The sequence below is a fragment of the Pimephales promelas genome, chromosome 19, assembly GCF_988280905.1.
Source record: "Pimephales promelas chromosome 19, fPimPro1.hap1.1, whole genome shotgun sequence".
Classification (NCBI taxonomy): Eukaryota; Metazoa; Chordata; class Actinopteri; order Cypriniformes; family Leuciscidae; genus Pimephales; species Pimephales promelas.
In genome coordinates this window covers 29,065,383-29,090,042 of record NC_142787.1, presented here as the reverse complement: position 1 = coordinate 29,090,042, position 24,660 = coordinate 29,065,383, and the positions used below count along the sequence as shown (strand labels likewise).

The following is a 24,660-nucleotide window of genomic DNA, read 5'->3' as shown; positions in this document are numbered from 1 at the left end:
GGAGCAGATATGAAGAGTTCAGATGCAAAAGCCTCTAAATGCTATTTGAAATTTTCTTCTAGAATGGTCATTTTTATCAAGCTTGTATATTTAAGTTCAGTAATTTCACTTAAATGACAATTAATAGGTAATCTTCATTGCCATTTAAGTGAAATTACTGAACTTAAATATACAAGCTTGATAAAAATGATCATTTTAGAAGAAAATTTCAAATGGCACTTAGAGGCTTTTGCATCTGAACTCTTCATTTGGAAATGGTATAATTTATAATAGTTGGAAACTAAGTGTATGTGCAACATGTTTATTATAGTTTGCTTTACAGTAAGTTCAATACTCTAATAACAAGGAGTAGTTTTAGTAGTAGTTTAAAAAGCACATCTGTTCAATAATCACAATGCACATATTTTTTTGTCAACACCGTCAGATCTTCATCAACAGCGTTGGATGTATGTTTTTGTTAATTTTTTGGGAAAAAATTTTTTCCTCCTTCAGTTTATGTTGTTTTTTTAAATAAAGGACCATCTGATCTAAATCTTCTTATGTTTTGTTTATTTAAGAAATTTGTTTTTACACTATTGAAATTAAAATCAAAGTTTAAAAATGCAAATATTTAGAAATCTGACTTTTCAGAATTGTGTGAAATCACAACTTAAGTTTATATATTGTATTTTTTTACATATCAGTGTAACTATACACTATTACAATATACTTCAGAAGTTTAGATTCTTGTTGGATTGGAAGCATTAAAATTGTATACTTTTTAGTGTGTCTGACGGAGTTGACACAAATCCAGCTCTGAAGGGAAACATGTTTAATTGTTAAAAATATGTTTTTATTTAGAACCTGTTCCTTTACATGGTTAAATAGCTAAGACCTTTCTCTGCAGAAACATACAACTCTATTTGACATACTGTGTATTTAAAAAAAAATGTTTTTTATAACGTGTTTTGTCCCAACTCTCAAGAATCAGTGCAGTGCATTTTCACAACAACAGTTTAAATACATAAAACAATTATTTAAACACTGTTTTACTTCTAATGTAAACATTTAGATTAAATATCCCATTCTCATTATTGGACCAATAATGAGACCAAAACTGATTCTATTGCAATTATTTAGGACAATTCTTATGGGATTTTAAGGGATTAACGTGTTATAGTTGACGCAGTTCGAGTTCCCTCGAAAGTTAACTTGCGATCACAGTTGCCTAAATGCATTTGGGAAACACACCCCTGGCAAGTAGTGCACCAATTGGAGAAAAGAGAGCTAAAAGCGTATTTTCACCTTTGGGGTATGATGACGACTTAAGCTGTGGTGACATAAATAAAATAGGCAAGCCAGATTAAATATATTCAGAGACAAGCAGATTGTGCTCTTCATAACTAATGAGAACTCAGTAACACTGACTAATAGATTAGATGACTCTGTATATGAAGTGACGAGACAACTGTGCATCTATCGGTCATTTTCTTTGGTAAGTAAGAATAGGTGTAGTCATATTATATCAAACTCATGTTACATACCTGTACAGTGATCAACAATATTTATTAAATTCTGTAAGTGCATGTGAAAATGAAAAAAAAAGAAGGCTAAATCTTTTAAAATGAAGAAGTAACCTTTCTACTGGAATAAATACATACATATTGATAAAACTAAGAAAACCCTAGTAAGTATCTTTTGAACATGAGTATATAATATGACTTTTCTCTGGAAGCATATATGATCTTCATGCAGCAATGCTTTGAGATATGCTGTTAATATAGGCTAAGTGTTTCTCACTTAATCTGTTAATCTGTTTTCTTTAGGTCACAAATGGATAACCTGACATTCAGATACAGTGTACTCTTAGTGGAGGGACTGCAAGTTACACCCCAGTCCAGCAAGCTCACATTCATTTTTCTGTTGATAGCTTATGTCTTTGTGATGGTGTCTAACATTGGGATTTTGATTCAGATCTCAGCAGAAAAAAGTTTACACCAGCCAATGCACATTCTTTACTGTCACTTGCCAGTGAGTGATATAATGGGATCAACTGTCGTCATACCACGTTTACTGAAGGACTTATTAACAGACCCCTCTGAGCGGTACATCACATATGTGGAGTGTGTTTTTCAAGCATTTTTTGCACATTTATATGGAACAACAGCCCATACTATTCTAATGATCATGGCCTTTGACAGATATGTGGCTATATGCAATCCATTGCGATACCCAACTATAATGAGCAATAAAATGATAGTTAAACTGTCGGCAGGAGCCTGGGTTGCTGCAGTAGTGCCGGTGTCAGTTTTGATCGGCCTCAGTGTGCGTCTGTCTCAGTGCAGATCTGTGATTCAAAACCACTTTTGTGACAACCCTTCACTATTTAAACTGTCCTGTGAAAGCACAATGATCAATAATATATATGGATTAACTTTTACTGTGGTTTTACTCACCTCCTCATTGGGATGGGTGTTATTGACATATCTCAAAATAGTGATGGTATGTATTAAAAGCAAAAACAAAGCAACCAACAGCAAAGCCATTAAAACCTGCAGCACTCACTTAACTGTTTATCTAATTTTGATAATCTTTGGTTTTGTTCCAATTTTTCTCCATCGTTTTTCTGATTATGCTGAGAGTAGGAAGTTCGGGAGTGCAATGTTTCATGCTATACCACCAGGACTGAATCCCATAATATATGGTTTACAAGTCAAGGAAATAAGACAAAGAATGTTAAAACTTTGCAGAAAAAAAGTTTATTCTAACTGATTTTAATTTATATTCATTCATGTAAGGAAGTACCCAAATGCAATGATGTATAAGCATTTTCTCTGAGTGCAAATTTTACATGTGAAATATACTTTAAAATGTATTTTACAGGAGCTTTTCTTATATAGGCTAATTGTGACAAAACATTTACAGTAAACTATTTGTATGTATCAAATAAATATGTGCTTACACTCAGGATTTAGACAGAATTTATGCAGTATTTACCAGTTGTATATTATACAATTTAAACAAGTACACTTAAAGGGTTAGTTCACCCAAAATAATGAAAATTCTGTCAGTAATTGCCCACCCTCATGTTGTTCCAAACCCGTAAGACTTTCGTTCATCTTCGGGAAACAAATTAAGATATTTTTGATTAAATCTGAGAGCTGAAAAAAATAAATAAAAAATGAATGTTCCTTTCCTTCTCTGTGGGCCTCGAAATTTCACGTAGTGTACTAGGTTGTGCTTCACACACATCACACTCATGACCAGTGTCGGCCAATAAGCCTACGGGTGATGTACAACACAGAAGCGCTGCGCAGTTAAGCTACGTGAACTATCTTGAGGCACTCAGAGAAGGAAATTAATAGTTCAATAAATTGGTTATTTTTGTTTGTTTTTTTTTTTACAGTTTTTTTTTTAAATAACACTTAATTTCAACATTTTCTCTCCTGAGCAGTCATTCACATAAACATATATTCACATTTACATTCACATAAAATAATTTTTTTTTTTTTAGTAAATTTGACTTAATTGACTCATTGTAATTACGGACCTCCAGCCAGAGCCTGAAGTGACATCAACTGAAGATAAAAGACATTAAATCTCTAAAGATCTCAGCGGGGCAGGATTAACCAACTCCACAAACAGCATTACCAGCCTCACTTATTATTACTAACCAGACTGTCTTTATTTCTGTCATAATTAGAATGTCTTTTTGAGAATGAGCAGAGGTTTAGATGTTGATGAATTGTTTATTTTGTAGTCACCATGATGGTGGTTGAGTGTAGGCTTTGGTTGGGCTCTTGCCCTTGATATTTGAACATTAGTTTTTCTCTGGATGCTTTACCTTAGCCTAGCTAATGCCAGACACCACGTATCATTGAGAATGAATCATGTTCTGGAAACAACACGTAAATTTTCTCGTATTTGAGGCGTGATTTACGAATGCCCAGAGCCGAATTATTGGGTGCTAAAAAAATGTTAAAACTTTGCAGAAAAAAAAAAGTTTATTCTAACTGATTTTAAATTTATATACATATTCATGTAAGGAAGTACCCAAATGTAATGATGTATAAGCATTTTCTCTGAGTGCAAATTTTACATGTGAAACATACTTCAATATATATTTTACAGGAGCTTAATTCAATCATTTCTCATATAGGCTAATTGTGACAAAACATTTATAGTAAACTGTATGTATCAAATAAATATGTGCTTACACTCAGAATTTAGACTAAAGTGCATAATATACAACTGGCAAATACTGCATAAATTCTAATTAAAGTGTTAGTTCACCCCAAATTGAAAACACAGGGACCAAGATAGCTAAGGCATTATATATCATGTACAGTCTGTACTCTGTACGTGTATGATTTAGCTTTTCATGGTCTAATGTTTAAAAAAAAAATCACAATACTTGTAGAATTGCAATTTTTGATTACAAAAAAGATCGGCACCCAATAATCGTGATAGTATCCAATCAGGAGATACGTAGGTGTATCGCCCCAGCCCTATTATATTTAGGTTTAAAAATAACAAATGTTTCCAATATTTCACGAATGGATTATGATAAACTTAAACTTTGATACACTAAACTAAAATATGATATGCTAAGCTAAATTTTGATACGCAGAGATGGTCTAATCTTAAAATGTCACTCCATGGTAGAATTTCAATACTGAAAATGAATGTTCATGGTAGGTTGAATTCTCTTTTTTATGATTCCTTTCCCACCACCCGTTCTCTGATGCCCATACTTTTCTTTAGGATAGAGAAATACAAAAGAAGAATTTAATCAGTACAAACAAAATAGAATTCCAGCTCTTTCAGTCCTTGCATTCCTAAACATCTTTACAGCACATTACAGTAAGCTAACCTGATCAGTAGTCACACCAATCACAGCAACAACAACAAAAAGGACACTCTTGGGGAATGACGACAAAACAGTTTTGTGTGTCATATAAAATGGTCCAGTCAACTCTTCTGAAACACATTAAGGTTTTCCCATTAAATCTAATGATTACCAAGTTGCAACAGGGAATGCAACATCAGTGTGCCACTATATATTAAACTGAAGTGACAACTATATTTATATCAGTCATCTACCTTGGTAAGTTTATTTTTGAGTGGGGTAGACAATTCAGGGGTGAATATATTTTTCATTATCAGCAACTAACAAATATTTCAAATGTACTGCTGGGGATAATATTGTCCTGACATTATCCTCTTTTTTTACCACAATGTGAAGAAGTTTTCTACTTCTGGTCTTGTTTAGTACTTTGATATTCAATTCTGTATGCCGCTTTAAATCGTGTTGAGTAAATCTGGGCTGTGTTTCACAAAAGCATTATAAACATAAGTTGATATTATAAGCCTACAGTAAGTAGACCGTAGAGACAGTAGATTGTGCACTGTAAAAAAAATCGTTGGTTTAACTTAAAAAAGTAAGTAACCTGGTTGCCTTCAAATTTTAAGTTGATTGAACTGGAAAAAAGTGAGTTAATACAATGAAGGAGATTGATTTATTCATCATATATGTTCTCAACTACCTGTAAATAAATGATTTAAGTTGATTTGACAAAAGAAAAAAAAATGTGATAACAAATCTTAAAAATATTTGGTTTCTACAATGCTTTTGGGAAATTGTAAACCTGTACTGTACTGTATGTTTTTTTTTAGGTCACAGATGGACAACCTGACCTTCAGATACAGCGTACTCTTAATGGATGGACTACACGTTTCACATCTCTCCAGTCATTTTGTTTTCATCCTTTTTTTGCTTGCTTTCATATTTATTATAGTATCTAACATTGGGATTTTGATTCAGATCTCATTGGAAAAAAAGTTACATCAGCCTATGCACATGCTTTTCTGCAACTTGCCAGTGAATGATGTATTAGGGTCAATTGTTCTTTTGCCACGCTTGATGAATCATATCTTAACAGACCCCTCTGAGCGCTACATCACATTTGTGGAGTGTGCTACGCAAGCTTTTTTGGGACATGTATATGGAACCGCATCCCACACAATTCTAATGATCATGGCCTTTGACAGATATGTGGCTATATGCAATCCATTGCGATACCCAACTATAATGAGCAATAACATGGTGGTTAAACTGTCGGCAGGAGCCTGGGGTGTTGCAGTAGTGCTGGTGGGAATTCTGATCAGCCTCAGTTTGCGTCTGTCTCACTGCAGATCTGTGATTCAAAATATGTTTTGTGACAACGCTTCACTATTTAAACTGACCTGTGAAAGTATAGTTATTAATAATATATATGGATTAACTTTTACTGTGGTTTTACTAACCACCTCATTGGGGAGTGTGGCATTTACATATCTCAGAATAGTGATGGTATGTATTAAAAGCAAAAACAAAGCAACCAACAGCAAAGCAATGAAAACATGTGGTGCTCACTTGGTTGTTTATATAATCATGATGGTTTCTGGATTCACCACCATTTTTCTTCATCGTTTCCCTTCATCAACTGAAAGTAGAAATTTATCTAGTGCAATGTTTCATGTTATTCCACCAAGCTTAAATCCCATAATATATGGTTTGCAAGCAAAGGAAATAAGACAAAGAATGTTTAAACTAATTTACAAACGTAAAGTTACCTCAAAATGATATATATATATATATATATATATATATATATGAAGAGTTCAGATGCAAAAGCCGCTAAGTGCCATTTGAAAATTTCTTCTAGAATGATAATTTTTATCAAGCTTGTATATTTAAGTTCAGTGATTTCACTTAAATGGCAATGATAATTAACTATTAATTGTTATTCAAGTGAAATTACTGAACTTAAATATACAAGTTTGATAAAAATCATCATTAAAGAAGAAAATTTCAAATGGCATTTAGAGGCTTTTGCATCTGAACTCTTATATATATTACATATTACAATTGTCTGAGTGATACTGATAAAGCGTGAATGGTAAAATACATTGGCCTACATTTCTTGTTCATTTCAAAAATGTACTTGTGTGAATAGTAAAAAACATCCTTGTGATAAATGTGGACAGTGGAACAACAAAATATACACTGATAATTACAGGCTTTTTATGTCCCGGGTAAACATGAAAATCACTGCAAAAAACAGCATTTAAAACACCTACTGACAACAACTTCTGACCATTTACATTTTAAAACAATTAAGCAGTTCTTTGCTCCATACACTCTAAAAATGCTGGGTTGTTTTAAACCAACTTTATGGACAAACCCAAACGTTGGGTTAAAAATGCCATTAAAAAAATGAAACCTAATGGCTGGGTTTGTCCATTTTTGACCCGAAGTTGGGTTAAAACAACCCAGCAATTTTTAGAGTGTATGATCACATCTCTACATCAGAACAATAAAGGTTATCCAAACGGCAAGTATGATATAAACGTAAACATATTATATGTAAGCAATAAGGTACGAGAGGCTGTGCTGTATCTTGAATAAGTAACGGCTGAAGGGCGTTGTGAAGAAAGCATGAATAAAATATGCCCCTGCAGACTATTTTTCCAGTGAAAAAATGAAATTTGTCATTGAGGAATTCTATAATATAGTGCGATAAGATAAGGGTCTCGTCACACCCATTTTCAATAGCATTGCCATTGTTTTTTTATATATATTTGTTTTATTCTTTTTTTAATCTCACCATTGATTCAACAGCAATTGCAGGTGCAAACATGATAATGAACCAACTTTAGGGATGGCAATTTCAAAACACTGCTTCACGAGTTCACACTTATAAATAAGTCAAATAGAATGAATGGATATTTGGCTTGCTGTCCGAGGAGAGGGCTCCAGGCTCGGTATGCAGTCTAAGTCACATTTCATTGCAAAGTGTAGAGACTACAAACTTTAGCTCCTCATTATTCAAGGGTGTGGGACCCACTCACCCTAGGCCTATTACAGATCAGTGGGTGGGACTTCACTTGCAGATACTGAAATCAATATCAGCCATTTTGTTTGGACGCTAAGCTAACAAGTGCAGTAGAGATAGAAAGTAATGACAATGACAGAAGAAACTAAACATGAAACATCCCAAGTCTCCCGGAAGTTCCAGGAGTCTCCCACATATTGATCACTACCTGATGCGCAGAAATGAGTTAAAATCTCAATAAAATCTGTGAATATAGTGTGTAAACATGTCGATGGAATCGACAGGAAGTAATATAGCCAGGCGCGAGGCTATAAATAGATGAGCAGCAGATGCATCGTCAGGATATTTTGTCTAAAGAGCAGTCCTGGGACATCATCGGCACAGCAAAGTACCGCAGCATCTCGCTCCGCTTTTTCAGGGAAAAGGGTTAGTCAAGTAACCCGGAACGTTCCCTTTCAAAAACTACAATCAATGCTGTGCTACTTAGCGCATTGGGAACAAGAATACCCACGCCACCATGCCATCAGGACTTTCTCTTTCTATTGATAATAGTCCCGAGGTCTGGCTTGGGAGGTTGCTGAGCCAGTTCTTATTTGGAAAAGCATGGCTTGCCATGCTCAGCTTCTTAGGACCAGGGAGGGGTTGGGTGGCCGATGGTCCCTCCCCTTGAGTGCGGCGAGGAAGGAACTGAACAAACGCCTCCTCATGCTTCTTGACCTCCCTGAACCTGGTGACTACTGTGTTAACTGAGTCGCCAAACAGGCCAGAGGGTGACACTGGAGAGTCAAAAAGGAAGACACTTTCTTTGTCTTTGATTCCAGTGAGGTTGAGCCACAGATGCCTCTCTGTACGAACCAAAGCTGACCTAGAACAGCCGATGGCACAGGCCATTTGCTAAGTGGCACGAAGAGACAGATCCGTGGCTCGGCACAGTTCAGAAAACGCTTCATCTTTCAGAGAGTACCCACACGCAGGTCCTTCAAGAGGTCAGCCTGGTACACCTGTAACACAGCCATTGTGTGCAGCGCTAACCTGACCTGCAGCTTTGTAAGCTTTACCAAGAAGCGAAGATGTTATTCTATGCGGCTTTGAGGGATGGGGAGTTTTTTTAAGCGAAGATGCAGACCCAGGCAAAAGATAGCTGGCAAGCGTCTCTTCAACCTGGGGCATCTGGCGCCTTTGCACCCACGATAGTCGAAAAAGTTGACGTCAAAGGCACGAAGACACAAGAGGTATATCGTTTCCTCCATGACTTGGATAGCTCATCATGGAGGTCCTCGAAGAAGGGGAGAAACTGACGTTGAGGTCCCTCCCCTTTGCCACCAGACAAAAACCTGTCCTCAAGTTTACTACGTTTGGGGATCTCCTCCAGTCAAGCTGCAACCTGACCACCGCTTATGTCAGTTCTGACATAAGACGAGAACATGGACGGATAACTTGCTGACTCATTTCTCTTTTTTTAACTTTCTTTTATGACGTTAAAGATGAGAAAGAGTGAATTCTCCACACTGTCGGGTATAAAGCTAAATAACTTGTAGCAAAGATAGAGACAGAGAGGTCTCTGAAGACAAAAGACCTGACGATGCACCTGCGGCTCATCTATTTATAGCCTTGCGCCGCGGGTCAGCGCCGATGACGTCACCGACTGAGGCTATATTACTTCTGGTCGTTTCCATCAACGTGTTTACACACTATATTCACAGCGGGTCACGATTAAAGCCGTTCAATGCACTAAGCAGCGCAGCATCAATTGTAGCTTTTGAAAGGGAACAGTAATTAGCTGTGTCCCAATGTGAAGGATGCATCCTTCGAAAATGCATCCTTCGGTGTGTAAACTCAGGATTACAAACCGGAATCAAGCGGCGCAACAGCGCGTCAGAAGCAAATAGACCATTTTCTTCACGGCTGCCGTGGCAGTTTCAAGGGGTTACTCGATTAGCCGAAAGTTGAAGCCTTGCGAGAACCGTCATTGTAGCAGAATTTTATCCATTTATCCATAAATTTTATTTCTAAAGAAACACGACAATGAATACATTTTGAATGAATAAGCTTCATTACCTTGTATCTTACGTTATGGCCCCGTAGAAGCAGTTTTTGTAAAAATAGGCTAACAATTGCATCATAATCCAGTTCACAGTTGAGAAATTACCGTATAGACAGGGGGAGAAGCTTGCAGGCAATCGGGGGGACGTGGACTCATATTTCACCACAGACACGTGTCAATTGCACTTTAAACTTTAGATTTTTACGTGCATCAAATTCGCTTTGGAATGCATTCAAAATGTTCAAGCGTCCAACTAGACACGATGGACGCGAATTTGATGCTCTATTCATGTTTTGTGTGACCGCAGACATATGATATAATACTGGCAACACTTTTTAATGGAAAATGGTTTGATATTGTCAGAATTTGGCCATTTTTTACAGCAAGGGCTAAGAGTTCAGGTATTATCAATAAAAACGGTCACTTCGGCAAGTGCAGTCTAATACAATTCAGTGTGATGCATTCAGTGCAGTTACAGTAAATGCATTCAGTTTTTAGTTTTTCATTTGAACTATAAATATAGGTACTTATGGGAAGAAACACCTCTGAATATTTACTTCATTCCTCACATTATTTTAATAAGCTTCGCATTTGTCCTGATTTTGACAAGTAATGTATAATTCATCATGGGGTCATGAATCATTTTGCAGTATTAGTAGGTTGTAACTTCACTTATTGCAATAAAAACTCACAATCAGCAGCCTCTCTGCTCATGGCAACGTATTCTATGAATAGTTTTTTTTCCCCTCCTCCCCCCAAAAGGGGTTATGTCAAGGTCACAGAGAACTATATAAGCCATCGCAATAACAGGTGGTACTGTTTGACCTAATCATTATTGGGAGGATCGTAGTCAGAGTGCAGCAAGATACTACTGTTACATTTATAAAGTAAAACTCAATACTGATAAAGATGATTGTGACTTCACATTAGACAAATGTACCTTTACATTTGTCAAGTTTCCCTTTGTACCATTCCAAAGTATAGGCCAATGCAGTTTTGGCATGCACAGGGAAATGCTGAATATGAAACAGGGAAATGCTATTCATTTGTAATGTGAATTTTACACAAATAGGTAAGGTAATATGTTTAAGAGTATATGTAGTGATGTCTATTTGTTTTGTTTGCAGATTTTGTGTACAGCAGCCAATGGACAACTTGACATTCACAAACAGCCTTCTCCTCGTGGAGGGACTGAAAGTTACGCCTCAGTCATCTCAGCCTGTTTTCATAATCCTTCTCTTGGTTTATGTCTTTACAGTGGTATCAAACATTGGACTTGTATTTCTGATCTCAACTGAGAAGAATCTGCATGACCCAATGCATTTTCTGTTCTGTAACTTGCCACTGAATGATATACTGGGGACCACTGTCATTATGCCACGCTTATTGCAGGACATGTTAAGGGAAACATCAGAGCGCTATATATCATATGCAGAGTGTGTTATTCAAGCTTATTTTGTGCATGTATATACAGCAGCATGCCACTATGTGCTAATGATCATGGCCTTTGACAGATATGTGGCTATATGTAATCCATTGCGATACAATTCTATAATGACCAATAAAATGGTTATTAAACTCTCAGCATTGGCTTGGGGCCTGGCCATAGGTTTAGTGACAATTATGGTATCACTTACTTTGCGTCTGTCTCGCTGTAGATATAAAATTGAAAACCCTTTCTGTGACAATGCCTCACTATTTAAACTATCCTGTGAAAATGTAAGTATTAATAATATTTTTGGGGTTGTTTATACCATAATTGTAGCCAGCCTGTCAGCACTTACTATATTTTTAACATATGTCAAGATTGCTGTTGTGTGCTGTAGCAGCAAAAACAAATCACTCAACAGCAAAGCCATAAAAACCTGCAGCACTCATTTAACTGTTTATATAATCATGTTCATTTCTGGAATCACTTTTATTTTACTACATCGTTTTCCTGAATACTCTGATAGCAGGAAATTAGCAAGTGTACTGTTTCACATTGTACCACCAGGATTAAATCCCTTAGTATATGGTTTACAAACCAAAGAAATAAGACAAAAGTTTGTAAAAAACTGGTGGAGAAAAAAATGAATTCTTAAATGGATTATATATATTCATATCATAGTTAATATTATTGTAAAGGATTTTTTATATGTGAAATTAATATTTTAATAATATTTAGCAGGTAATAACCGTAACATTGCAAACACTGTAACTTTGTTCTGTACTCAAATACTTTTCAGTATTTATCAGGTGTTTTTGTATGAGAATTGTGGACTTAAAATGTAAACTAATTTAAATTAAGTTGTACGTATTACCTGGGAAAAAATAAAATAAACGACATGAAATAAACAACATTTTAGCTCATTGCAAGCACAAAAAGCAACTTGGCTCGAAGGCCAGCTCTACTGCCATCATTTCTACCCCCAGGAACAAAATTTGTTGCCTGGGGAGGAGCAAGCTCTTGCCAAAATTGACCCTGAAGCCTGAAAGAGCTGGGACTTGTGTGCGCATAGCTCATGTTTAGACTGGGCTATGGGAAGCCAATCTTAAAGTTTGCAGAGCTAGAGAGTCTGAACAGAATTACCACCTCCTCGAACGCAAATCTCAAGAATGGTCTGTGATGGGCAGGCTTTCTGGATATGAGACAGCATTTCAGTTCAGTTCAGTTTCTTTTTCAAGCAGAGACTGAACTTCGGCTCTGAGGACATGAGAGCTGTCGTCTGAGACAGACGTATGAATCATGCCCCTGAAGCGGAGCGGTCTGCAAATGAATTGGACCAAGTAACCTCTTTCTATGAACTGAAGAGGAGACTGTTAAATGGGGATGCTTTGGGGGTGGTCTGGCTTAGGTGAGACTTAACCCCTTTCTCCTCCGTCCTGAGGCCTCAGGACTGCTACGGCGGCACCGAAGCCTCTGTCTCACTCCAGCCAGGGGCAAGGCCCTTGACGCTTAGGGAAAGTGTGGCGTTTGGCCGAGCGGAAGCAACATAAAAAAAGATGGCCGCCAACAAGTTTCGATTTTGACACACGAGACGCGCGTAAATTTCACTTCAAACTTTTGAATTTGAGAATTGACACGTGAACTAACAGAAAGTGGTCAAGCGTCAAACTAGACGCGGTAGACGTGAATTCGACGCGCTTTTCGCGTCTGGTGTGAACGTAGCATTAGGCAGGATGTGTCCCATAGCTTGCGATGACTTCTTAGTCTCAATGTAACGTTCCGGGAATCCGTCCACCACGGAGTTGAACAAGCCAAATGGGGAAACGGGGAATACAGGAGAGCCATCCTGTCAACATCCTTAATCTTGGTGAGATTGAGCCGCAAGTGGTGTTACAGCACTACTAAACTGGCCATGGCATGAACGATGGCTTGGGCTGTGGCTTTAGTAGTGTGCAGGGCCAAGTCTGTTGTGCTTCTTAAAAATAGCCAGATGTATATAGCTCTGAATGAGAAAGATCTGACAAGTGGCTTTTCTGCAGCCAGGCTGAAATGCCAATTGTCTGTGAAATTCACAGACGTGAATGAGTTAGACTTCAGAATTTGGAGAAAACAGGAGTATTCCCTTAAGAGTCACATAACTGACGCAATGCAAGTTAACCATATTGAAAGGGAACCCACATTCCACAATTAGTAATTTGTAACTTCACTTGTTGCCACAAACAAAAAAAACAAAAAAATCAACAGCCCTTCTGATCATATGAATCAGTTTTCCCTGTTGGATTGATGAAAGAGAAAACCATATAAACCCCACATTAAAAGAACAGGGAACTACAAGTCATACTGTTTGACTAAATCATTACAGGGAGGATATTAATAAGACTAAGGCAAGATGCAGCACTTACATTTATTTAGTAACATTAATGTATACTGCTATCTAGTGAAATGTATTTACATAGGCAACCATTTGTTTGTCCATTTATAAATCAGGTACATTGTCAACATATATAATGTAAACTAGTTTATTAATTTGTGTTTTGTAAACAATGTTAACAATTGTCATGTAATGTACTGCAGTAACAGCAAGGAAAGTATGTTGTAAAAAATTGACAGAGCAACATAGACCATTAGTTTATAATGTGCAGTATATCCAATTAAGTGAGTCATTTATTTTAATAATCAAACTGGCATATTTTTGTTACTCTGTTTTCAGGTTTTGTGTACAGCAGCAATGGACAACCTGACATTTAGAAACAGCATTCTCCTCGTGGAGGGACTCAAAGTTACACATCAGTCCTCTTACCCTGTTTTCATTGTGCTTTTCTTGGCTTATATTTTTGCAATGGTATCAAACATTACACTTATATTTCTGATTTCAACAGAGAAGAATCTGCATGATCCAATGCATTTTCTGTTCTGTAACTTGCCAGTTAATGATATATTAGGGACTACTGTTATTATACCACGCTTGCTGCAGGACATGTTAAGGGAAACATCAGAGCGCTATATATCATATGTGGAGTGTGTTATTCAAGCTTATTTTGTGCATGTATATTCAGCAGCATGCCACTATGTGCTGATGATCATGGCCTTTGACAGATATGTGGCTATATGTAATCCATTGCGATACACGACTATAATGACCAATAAAATGGTGGTTAAACTATCAGCATCAGCTTGGGGGCTGACAGTACTTATGGTAACAATTATGTTTGCTCTAACTGTGCGTCTGTCTCACTGCAGATCAACAATTGAAAACCCTTTTTGTGACAATCCCTCACTATTCAAACTGTCATGCGAAAATGTAAGTATCAATAACGTGTTTGGACTTATTTATACCGTAATTATAGCCTGCCTGTCACTAGTTTCTATATTTATAACATATGTCAAAATTGCTACTTTATGTATAAGAAACAAAAACAAAGCACTCAACAGCAAAGCCATAAAAACCTGCAGCACTCACTTAACTGTTTATTTAATCATGTTCGTTTCTGGAGCCGTTTTTATTTTTCTTCATCGTGTTCCTGAATACTCTGAAAGCAGAAAACTAGGTAGTATAATGTTTCATATTGTACCACCAGGATTAAATCCTTTAGTATATGGTTTACAAACCAAAGAGATAAGACACAAGATTTTTAAAGTTTGGTGTAGATAAAGAGAGAATTCTTGAATTTATAATGCAAATGTAAAGAAAATGTATTGTCAATATATATATATATATATATGCCCTTTATGTTAGAGTTACATTTTCTCATTGATTATCCAGTTTCCAAAGGAAACAATTACACATGTACACCACATTCTTTCCCCCCCTTAAGATAAATAGGAGAATAAAGACATTGGCACGTTATTTAAACAATATTGAGTTGAAAGTGATTTAATAGAGTAAATTTAACAAAAATCTGCTTAAACTTGAATTTAAAATATTTTATCCAAGATTACTTAAGAAAATCAATAAAAGTATTGAATAAAATAATATTTTACTACATTATGTAAAACAAATATCACGGAAACAAATATAAACCCCACATTAAAAGGTAAGAGTCGATGAAGTTGTATTCAGAGTGCAACAAAACATACAGTTTGAGAAAATTATTAGCCTATAGGAAAAATCTATGATTGATTGAATACATTGCTGTGAACAAATACTTATTTTTAAATTTGTTAATCTATATGCAATGTAAAAAATAATATTGCTGCCATTTGACGAGTTCACACTTACGAATGATCAAAGAGTAAATGGTTATGTGAATTTGGCGTGCCGTCCAGGTGGAGGGCTCCAATTAGTATGAGGAACCACTAACAACCTCAGACCTGATGACCTCAAACTACGTGTCAGAGAATGATGCTGTATCAACTCAGAGATATAAGAAGGAGCTTGAGCATGTAGGGCTCTAAAATGTAAGAACCAGGATTTTAAGTTGAATTCTATGATGGATAGGCAACCAGTGAAGTACTGCTAATACAGGTGAGGTGCGTGCTCTTTTGTTAGTGTGAGTTAAAAGCCTTGCAGCAGAGTTCTGAACAGCCTGGAGACGATAAAGCTCCTTCTTGCTCAAACAGGTAAAAAGACTGTTAAAAAAATCTAAACGTGAGAAAATAAAATCATAATCAATTCTGTCCCTTTGACAACAGTATTCTTAATTCACACCCCTTTAGGGGCTCCATAATACAGCGCTTTTAACAAAGTAGATTGTTCCAATTCCAAAGAGGCTTTACATTGATAATAGGAAATTAAAGTAGATTGTTTTAGCTTTATGCCAGCTCTAGAATAAAGTTATTTTCCAGTTAAAGTTTTGATTGAGTCACTTCTGTCATAATTATCTATTAACGTGGGGGCCACTAAGGCCACGTTTACACAAAGCCGGGTATTTAGCGAAACAAAATATTTTCCCCCTCTCCGTTTTCAAAAATAACATCGTGCACACACCCGCATAAATATGCTGTTGAGTGCCATCATAACTATTCCAAACCTATGGGTGGCACTGCAGTGTAGGGAGAAGGATAAAGCCATGCAAGCCAATCAGAATCGACAAGAGAGAACCTAAAACCCTGTTTCTCCCAGTTCAAATGACAACACATAACCGGCATTTTCAGAAATCTACCCTTTGGCCGGAGTCTTTAGAAATAACCGTTTTCTGTGATAAAAAAAAGGGTTTTCATGTAAACGAGAAAGGCCAAATATCTTCGTTTTCCCTTTGTGTAAACGGGGCCTAATATGACAATACTAAAAAACAGACAGCAACACGTTAATCATGAAATGTAGAGAAGTAGAAAGACTGAAACAGTGTTTTCTTGTAAAACATATTCCAATATTCAATGTTAGGCTAATCATTTTTTAACAGTGTAACACTGTATGTAGGTTAACAGACTGTCATAAACATTTCAGAAAAAAAGTGTCAATAAATCAATATATTTTGGTTAACCAAGATTTATTATACAATAAATAAAAAAGAATAAAATAAAGAATTTTTTTCCTTTTTGATTTAAACATGGTTTGATTGGTATTGTTATTTCTTTTTTTTTTGTATTACAAATACTTATTATACAGTTTATTTCTTGTAAAGATATTGATTAGTATGAGCCATTGAGGACTAACACATAAAAAATGTAAAATATATAAGGTTAGGAATCTTCATACAACTTTATCAGTGGCTGTGATCATATAAAAAGTTTTACCCTCTGGGGTGATGGTATCATGGAAACACCCTTGAGCCACATATTAAAAGGTAACGGCTGATAAACATTTCTTCAGAGAAGTGCAAGTTCATATTTGGGTAACACTGAAAACTGAGTTGACTGTGACTTTATCAAGCAACATATACTGTAAATTAGATCTAAACAGCAATAAATCAGCTTAATAATAACAGAATCCAACTGCAGTAAGTATGTGGTTTTATTAGACATTCAACTAATACTGGTTTAATAACATGTTTCTACGTGCCTTGTATGAAATACATTAAAATGCTTCCATGTTTTGTTAAAATTCTGATTCATTGTGCTTATTAGTAGGCCTATATGTAAAATAGTGTGCACTGTGAAACTTGTTCAGACAACAAGCGCTGTGTGTAAAATGTCATATACCTGTACAAGTTTATATGTGCACAAAAAAAAAAAGTCGTAGAATGCAATAATATGCATTTTGCTGCCTAAAGCTCATAAACTATGAAATGTCTGACTGTTACTCTGTCTGTAGGTTTTGTGTATAACAAGCAATGGATAACCGGACATTCAGACACAGCATTCTTCTAGTGGAGGGAATTCACGTTACACCTCAGTCTACCTATGTTGTTTTCAGCCTGCTTCTTTTGGTTTATATCTTTATAATGGTTTCCAATATTGCACTTGTAATTCTGATCTCAACAGAGAAGAATCTTCATCATCCTATGCATTTCCTGTTCTGTAACTTGCCATTGAACGACATATTAGGGACCACTGTCATTTTGCCACGCTTATTGCAGGACATTTTAAAAGAAGGTTCAGAGCGCTACATCACATATGTGGATTGTGTAGTTCAAGCCTATTTCGTGCATATTTTTGTAGCAGCATGCCACTATGTTCTTATAATCATGGCCTTTGACAGATATGTGGCTATATGTAATCCATTGCGATACACGACTATAATGACCAATAAAATGGTTTGTAAACTATCAGCATCAGCCTGGGGGCTGTCAGTACTTATGGTATCAATACTGATAGGACTCACTGTGCGTCTGTCTCACTGCAGATCTAAAATTGAAAACCCTTTCTGTGACAATGCCTCTCTGTTTAAACTGTCCTGTGAGGAAGGTGTTGTTGTTAATAATGTGTATGGAATCCTTTATACTGTGGTTTTATTTTCTTTCTCAATTTTGTCTGTATTCATAACATATGGAAAGATTGCTAATGTATGCATAACCAGCAAAAACAAAGCACTCAACAGCAAAGCCATAAAAACCTGCAGCACTCATTTAGCCGTTTATTTAATCATGTTGGTTTCTGGCTCCACCTTTATTTTTCTTCATCGTTTCCCTCTCTACGCTGAGAGCAGAAAACTAGCTAGTATAATGTTTCATATTGTACCACCAGGATTAAATCCATTAGTATATGGTTTACAAACCAAAGAAATAAGACAGAAATTTGTAAAATTTTGGTGCCGAGTAAAAGGAAAGTCTTGATTTATTATGTGATTAAATGGTTATTAGCACTTAATGTCAAGTCAGTAACTTCCCTTTAGGAATAGATACAAAGCAGTGGTGTCGGTAGCTCTTTAGAAACTTCTTTATGACAAAGTACTTCTACTTTAAATCAGTGTCCTCACATATTTATTAAAGTAAAGGATCTATGTTTATAACCTAAATTGTACTGAACATAATTTCTTGTACCTTGCTTTTATTTAGAAAAATCTACCGAATAAATAAAAGGAAGTTTCTTAATCGAGTATGTATCTTTATCGCACCTCACAAAAATGCTAAAGGAATATTCTCAGGGTCACGGTCGCCGGTTGCAGTACAAAGGAAGTTGTCGGGATCTCTTTAAAACAGGGCTTTAAGTGTAAAATACTGAGCTTGTCCTATAAGGAAACCAAAAAATGCACACTATCATTTACCCTAGTAATGAATCAATGAAGGTGTTATACTTGCCTTGCTAGCAGCATGACTATACTGTTTTATATAGGCTACGGAACGGTTGGCAACCCTAGTACCTCGCTCGTACGCTAACTTATCGGAGGCAATATAATGCTAACTGTTGCAGCCACCACTGCCCACAAACATTGATGCTAAATACTGCTAACTACGTGAAATAGTAGTGGAACGTCACTTACCGGCAAAAAAATGGTGCGAAATCCTCCTACAGTGACGGTTAGTACAGTAGCAGAGCAACCATCTTATGTACAGTATTTTAATAGAAATGTTCAGAAAGGATACAGAGGTATGATGTGTTGTCAGAAATTTTAAATTTCTGGAATTCTACTCGGTGCAGCCCGTTATCAGCTGTCAATCAAGCTGTCAATCAAAGTTAACCCCACCCTTATTTGGCATACATTTTATAGCTATCTAAATACGATCTAAACTAACGAGTTAGAAAAAAAAAAATCCACCCCCCTCACAGTTGTCAGGCACTTGGAACCTATCGAAAAATACAATAAAAGTCCATGGGACCAACCTGTAAAAATATGAATTTATGCTGTGAAAGTTTTCAGCTCCCTTTTGGGACCTCCCTCTAGTGGATTTTCGATGTATTGCAGTTTATCGCATTTCTGGGTAGGCTTCATTTTTCAGATTAGAATGTTGCCGCTTGGTGTTAAGCATACAGTAAAAGAAATGGACACAGCTACCCCATTGATTTCAACGGAGAACATTGAATGAAGCCTGTTAAAAGCTGATCGGCAGGCGTACTGCGCAAGCTCAAACTGAGCCTGTTACGTGAGCAATCTGTATGTCTTTTAGTGGCTGTACCGAGTGAAATCAGAGCCTTGGCACTTCCTATTAGCCCTATTGTGCATCATCTTGGTTGCAGTTCCATTAGAATTTCACTGGAGGTGATCGCGGACGAGAGCAGAATGAATGGGAGTATATGGAGCTAAACGGCTAAATGTGTCTTTCACCTGCTTGTCGTTAAATCAACATAGATTTTATTGTTGATTCCGCAAGTTCAATATAGATTATATGCCAAAAGTCGAATGAACGAGTACTTATGTCCTTTCGATGTCTTACAGGTTAGGCCGTTGTTGGCCGGAACACACTAGCATTCTGCTATTGTGTGACGTCATCACATTTTTGAACGGTACAGGCTTTCAAATTACATCCTGAGAAAAGTGGATTTCTGGGGGTGAAACCCCATTGACTCCCATTCATTGTACACTTGACCGCGAGCGCCCCCGCATGGACAGAGACGTGTTACTGCAGCCAGTCCAGAAACCGGAAGTAACTAGCCAGTGCCATTTCTCTTCAATTAGACGTTCTCTGGTGAAATCTGAATAATTCCCTTCCGAATCTCACAGAATCTCACTTTTTTTTAATGATCTACAGACCAAAACAACCCATATTAGGCTATACAATAGAATACAATAGTCTTGCATTGTTCATTTTATTCAAATAAAATACTTCACCGTATGATCTCAACGTCTCTGTTTATTTTCTCATAACATTTCCACATATATACTATAGCTAGGTAGCCTCTGCATAGTTCGTCAGATACACAACAAAGTGCCATCAACTATTGTGCCAGTTACTTTCTTGAGTAACAGGCCCAATCAACGTAATTTCATAACAAGTCCAACCTAAAACTACGACAAAAACAATTTGATTTATGACTCTACACTTCATAAACATGAGTCACAAAAGCTCCTGGTTTCCACCAATACATACAGCCATAATAAAAGCAATACATACTGCAATATTTAGCAATGTAGCAGACAAATTCTCCATTCCTACCATCTCATTAGCTCCAGAGTCGTCTCCACACACGTTGTTGTTGGTCAAAGTCGTCTTTGTCAACGACCGAACGACGAATCTTAAACCACTTCTTAGCATCAGCTTAGTTTGCTGTAGGCCGAAAAACCCCCGCCATAATTTGATTCTGGGATCGGATGCACTGCGCAGCTGCGCAAAGAAATTACGTATAAACAATACTGTATGATTAACTAAATGAATTAATGATTTATACGATTTATTTATACTCGCACACAAACTGCATATTGTAATTTGAATAAATAAAAGTACTAACACAAAAATAACATATTGAAATGTCTGCTGCTGGAGACTTGCCATTGGCTGTTGTTTGCGAATAATTAATGAGGTAGGTTTTTGCAAGGTTTGGGTGCTGTTTTGGGATGTTTTAACAGACATTTATGAAAACAATTATATTTCAAGTTACGTTTTGTGTAATTACGCGTTGAATAATGAATTTATAAATCATTTCTGAAGATAATCTGTTATACATTTTTACCGTTGTAGAGCTTACCGCTCCTGTGAGAAGTTCTGTGGAAACTAGGCCACAATGGAAATGTCAGTTAAACGATCGGAAATGTTTTAAGTAGCACATATCTGCCAAAAAATAAAAAAAATATATCATAGGGTCATGATTTATTTTGCAGGAAAAGTAGGTTCAGGTTGTAACTTCACTCTTGCCATAAACACTCACACTCAGCACAGCAGCCTCATTGCTCATGGCAACATATTCTATGAATCGTTTTTTCCCCCCAAAGGGGTTATGGCAATGTCACAGAGAACTATATAAGCCACACATTAATAGGCAAAAACAGGTCGTACTGTTTGACCTAATCATTATTGGGAGGATCATAATCAGAGTGCGGCAAGATACCACTGTTACATTTATAAAGTAAAACTCAATACTGATAAAGATGATTGTAATTTGATATTAGACAAATGTACCATTGTTCATCTACACTTGTGTGTATATATATATATATATATATATATATATATATTAGAGAGAGAGAGAAATGCTGAATATGAAACAGGGAAATGCTATTCATTTGTAATGTGAATTTTACACAAATAGGTACGGTAATATGTTTAAGAGAATATGTAGTGATGTCTATTTGTTATGTTTGCAGATTTTGTGTACAGCAGCCAATGGACAACCTGACATTCACAAACAGCCTTCTCCTCGTGGAGGGACTGAAAGTTACACCTCAGTCATCTCAGCCTGTTTTCATAATCCTTCTCTTGGTTTATGTCTTTATAATGGTATCAAACATTGGACTTGTATTTCTGATCTCAACTGAGAAGAATCTGCATGACCCAATGCATTTTCTGTTCTGTAACTTGCCACTGAATGATATACTCGGGACCACTGTCATTATGCCACGCTTATTGCAGGACATGTTAAGGGAAACATCAGAGCGCTATATATCATATGCAGAGTGTGTTATTCAAGCTTATTTTGTGCATGTATTTACAGCAGCATGTTACTGGGTGCTAATGATTATGGCCTTTGACAGATATGTGGCTATATGTAATCCATTACGATACAATTCTATAATGACCAATAAAATGGTTATTAAACTCTCAGCATTGGCTTGGGGCCTGGCCATAGGTTTAGTGACAATTATGGTATCACTTACTTTGCGTCTGTCTCGCTGTAGATATAAAATTGAAAACCCTTTCTGTGACAATGCCTCACTATTTAAACTGTCCTGTGAAAATGTAAGTGTTAATAATGTTTTTGGACTTGTTTATACCATAATTGTAGCCAGCCTGTCAGCACTTACTATATTTTTAACATATGTCAAGATTGCTGTTGTGTGCTGTAGCAGCAAAAACAAATCACTCAACAGCAAAGCCATAAAAACCTGCAGCACTCATTTAACTGTTTATTTAATCATGTTCATTTCTGGCCTTACTTTTATTTTTCTTCATCGTTTTCCTGAATACTCTGATAGCAGGAAATTAGCAAGTATAATGTTCCACATTGTACCACCAGGATTAAATCCCTTAGTATATGGTTTACAAACCAAAGAGATAAGACAAAAGATTGTAAAAAACTGGTGGAGAAAAAAGTGAATTCTTCAATGGATTATAAATATTCATAACATAGTTCATATTATTTGAAAGGATTTTTTAAAATGTGAAATTAATATTTTAATAATAATAACATTGCAAACACTGTAACTTTGTTCTGTACTCAAATCCTTTTCAGTATTTATCAGGTGTTTGTATGAGAATTGTTGACTTAAAATGTAACCTAAATTTAAATTAAGTTGTAAGCACATATTACCTGGGAAAAAAAATAAAATAAACAACATTTTGGCCTATTACAAGCACAAAAAGCAACTTTAAAAAAATGAGACTCTTTAAAGGTGTCCTTGATTGTGATTTCACTTTAACTTTAGTTAGGCCACATCCACACAAAGCCAGAACTTTCCCTATCAGATGATTTTTTTCCTTGTTATAAAAAAAAAAAAATTCTGTAAACACGGCGGTGTCTCTAAAAATATCTGCGTCCACACGAAACCTCTGAAAACGACTCAAAACGATGTAATATACATCGCAGACCAGTGTGTGGCGCTGTAACTTTGCCATAGAGATACACTAAAAATCCGAGAAGCAGAGCATGCGCATAGTGGGAAGTTCGGATCATTTTACTGACTCGGATCTTCGAGTCTCGTTCAGCAAAATGAACGAATCTTTTTTCGAGTCATTTCGTTCATTTTAGCATTATATATGGCATAAATATCCCAAAATATCTAGAGCTTACGAAAATTGATTACATTTGTAAAAAGAATAAAAATATTATAAATAACTATAGGGTAATGCAGCTAAAGCCAAATTATAAGCAACTGAAATAACTGTATTAATTGATTAGTTGCTGGGTCTCAAGTTCAGGCTTTTGCTGTCTGATTCTGTTAGTTCACCTCACCTCCTGATCCGAAACGTTCTTTCCTTTGCAACTTCATATTTATCAGGTTTGTTCTCCTCTTCTCGTGTCTCGAAACGTTAGCTGTTGACTCGTCAGAGTCTGACTCTGATCTGTGCTGTGTCTGCTGGTGCTGGGCCGTGCCGTGTGCATACAGCAGGACCGGAAAGAGTAATGAATAGTTCATCTCTTGAGTTCGGGTTCGGTCGGGTCCGAGTCTTTCGTTCTTCCTGTCAGTCCCATAGAGGCTACTTTTATTGCGTCACGAAATTTAGTTTTAAATTGAGTTTTTCAGTCGAGAACTTTAAACAAGCTGGGACCCATCTCTTCAATGGGACCAGAGCCCGTCTAACGGAGAGCCTTGGCACTTCCTATTAGCCCTATTGTGTATCATCTTGGTTGCAGTTCCATTAGAATTCCACTGGAGGTAATCGCGGGCGAGAGCAGAATGAATGGGAGTCTATGGGGCTAAACGGCTAAATGCGTCTCTTTCACCTGCTTGTCGTTAAATCAACATAGATTTTATTGTTGATTCCGCAAGTTCAATATAGATTATAGGCCAAAAGTCGAATGAACGAGTACTTATGTCCTTTCGATGTCTTACAGGTTAGGCCATTGTTGGCCAGAACACACTAGCATTCAGCTGTTGTGTGACGTCATCACATTTTTGAACAGATTTTTAGAACAGATAAGTGAACTTAAAAATGCAATTTTCAGCTGAGTGTAATATCTTAGCCCTCCCTTTTGAATGCAACTTTCAAATTACTTGACAAAAAATTACATCCTGAGAAAAGTGGATTTCTGGGGGTGAATGAATTGACTCCCATTCATTGTGTACTCGACCGCGAGCGCCCCCGCATGGACAGAGACGCGTTACTGCAGCCAGTCCAGAAACCGGAAGTAACCAGCCAGTGCCAATTCTCTTCAATAAGACACTCTCTGGTGGGACTCATCTCTTCACCACACCGTCG

At 36.5% G+C, this 24,660-nt stretch overlaps 6 protein-coding genes across 6 annotated transcripts; all 6 read left to right on the top strand.

The window, feature by feature from the left end:
- Positions 1–1,806: 1,806 nt before the first annotated feature.
- Positions 1,807–2,751, top strand: LOC148970833 (olfactory receptor 4B13-like). Its single transcript, XM_089123522.1, has one exon. It carries the CDS (start codon positions 1,813–1,815, stop codon positions 2,749–2,751), a length of 939 nt encoding a protein of 312 aa, XP_088979648.1. The 5' UTR covers positions 1,807–1,812.
- A 2,911-nt stretch (positions 2,752–5,662) lies between these two features.
- LOC120494454 (olfactory receptor 52D1-like) lies at positions 5,663–6,604 on the top strand. The gene has a single exon (XM_039693604.2). The coding sequence runs from the start codon at positions 5,663–5,665 to the stop codon at positions 6,602–6,604; it is 942 nt and encodes a 313-aa protein (XP_039549538.2).
- Positions 6,605–11,004: 4,400 nt separating this feature from the next.
- Positions 11,005–11,976, top strand: LOC120494450 (olfactory receptor 8G17-like). The gene has a single exon (XM_039693602.2). The coding sequence runs from the start codon at positions 11,005–11,007 to the stop codon at positions 11,974–11,976; it is 972 nt and encodes a 323-aa protein (XP_039549536.2).
- Positions 11,977–14,027: 2,051 nt separating this feature from the next.
- LOC120494449 (olfactory receptor 8G17-like) lies at positions 14,028–14,981 on the top strand. The gene has a single exon (XM_089123521.1). It carries the CDS (start codon positions 14,058–14,060, stop codon positions 14,979–14,981), a length of 924 nt encoding a protein of 307 aa, XP_088979647.1. The 5' UTR covers positions 14,028–14,057.
- A 2,545-nt stretch (positions 14,982–17,526) lies between these two features.
- Positions 17,527–18,483, top strand: LOC120494468 (olfactory receptor 52N5-like). Its single transcript, XM_089123515.1, has one exon. It carries the CDS (start codon positions 17,542–17,544, stop codon positions 18,481–18,483), a length of 942 nt encoding a protein of 313 aa, XP_088979641.1. The 5' UTR covers positions 17,527–17,541.
- A 3,381-nt stretch (positions 18,484–21,864) lies between these two features.
- Positions 21,865–22,836, top strand: LOC120494692 (olfactory receptor 8G17-like). The gene has a single exon (XM_039693996.2). The coding sequence runs from the start codon at positions 21,865–21,867 to the stop codon at positions 22,834–22,836; it is 972 nt and encodes a 323-aa protein (XP_039549930.2).
- The last annotated feature ends 1,824 nt before the right edge of the window (positions 22,837–24,660 follow it).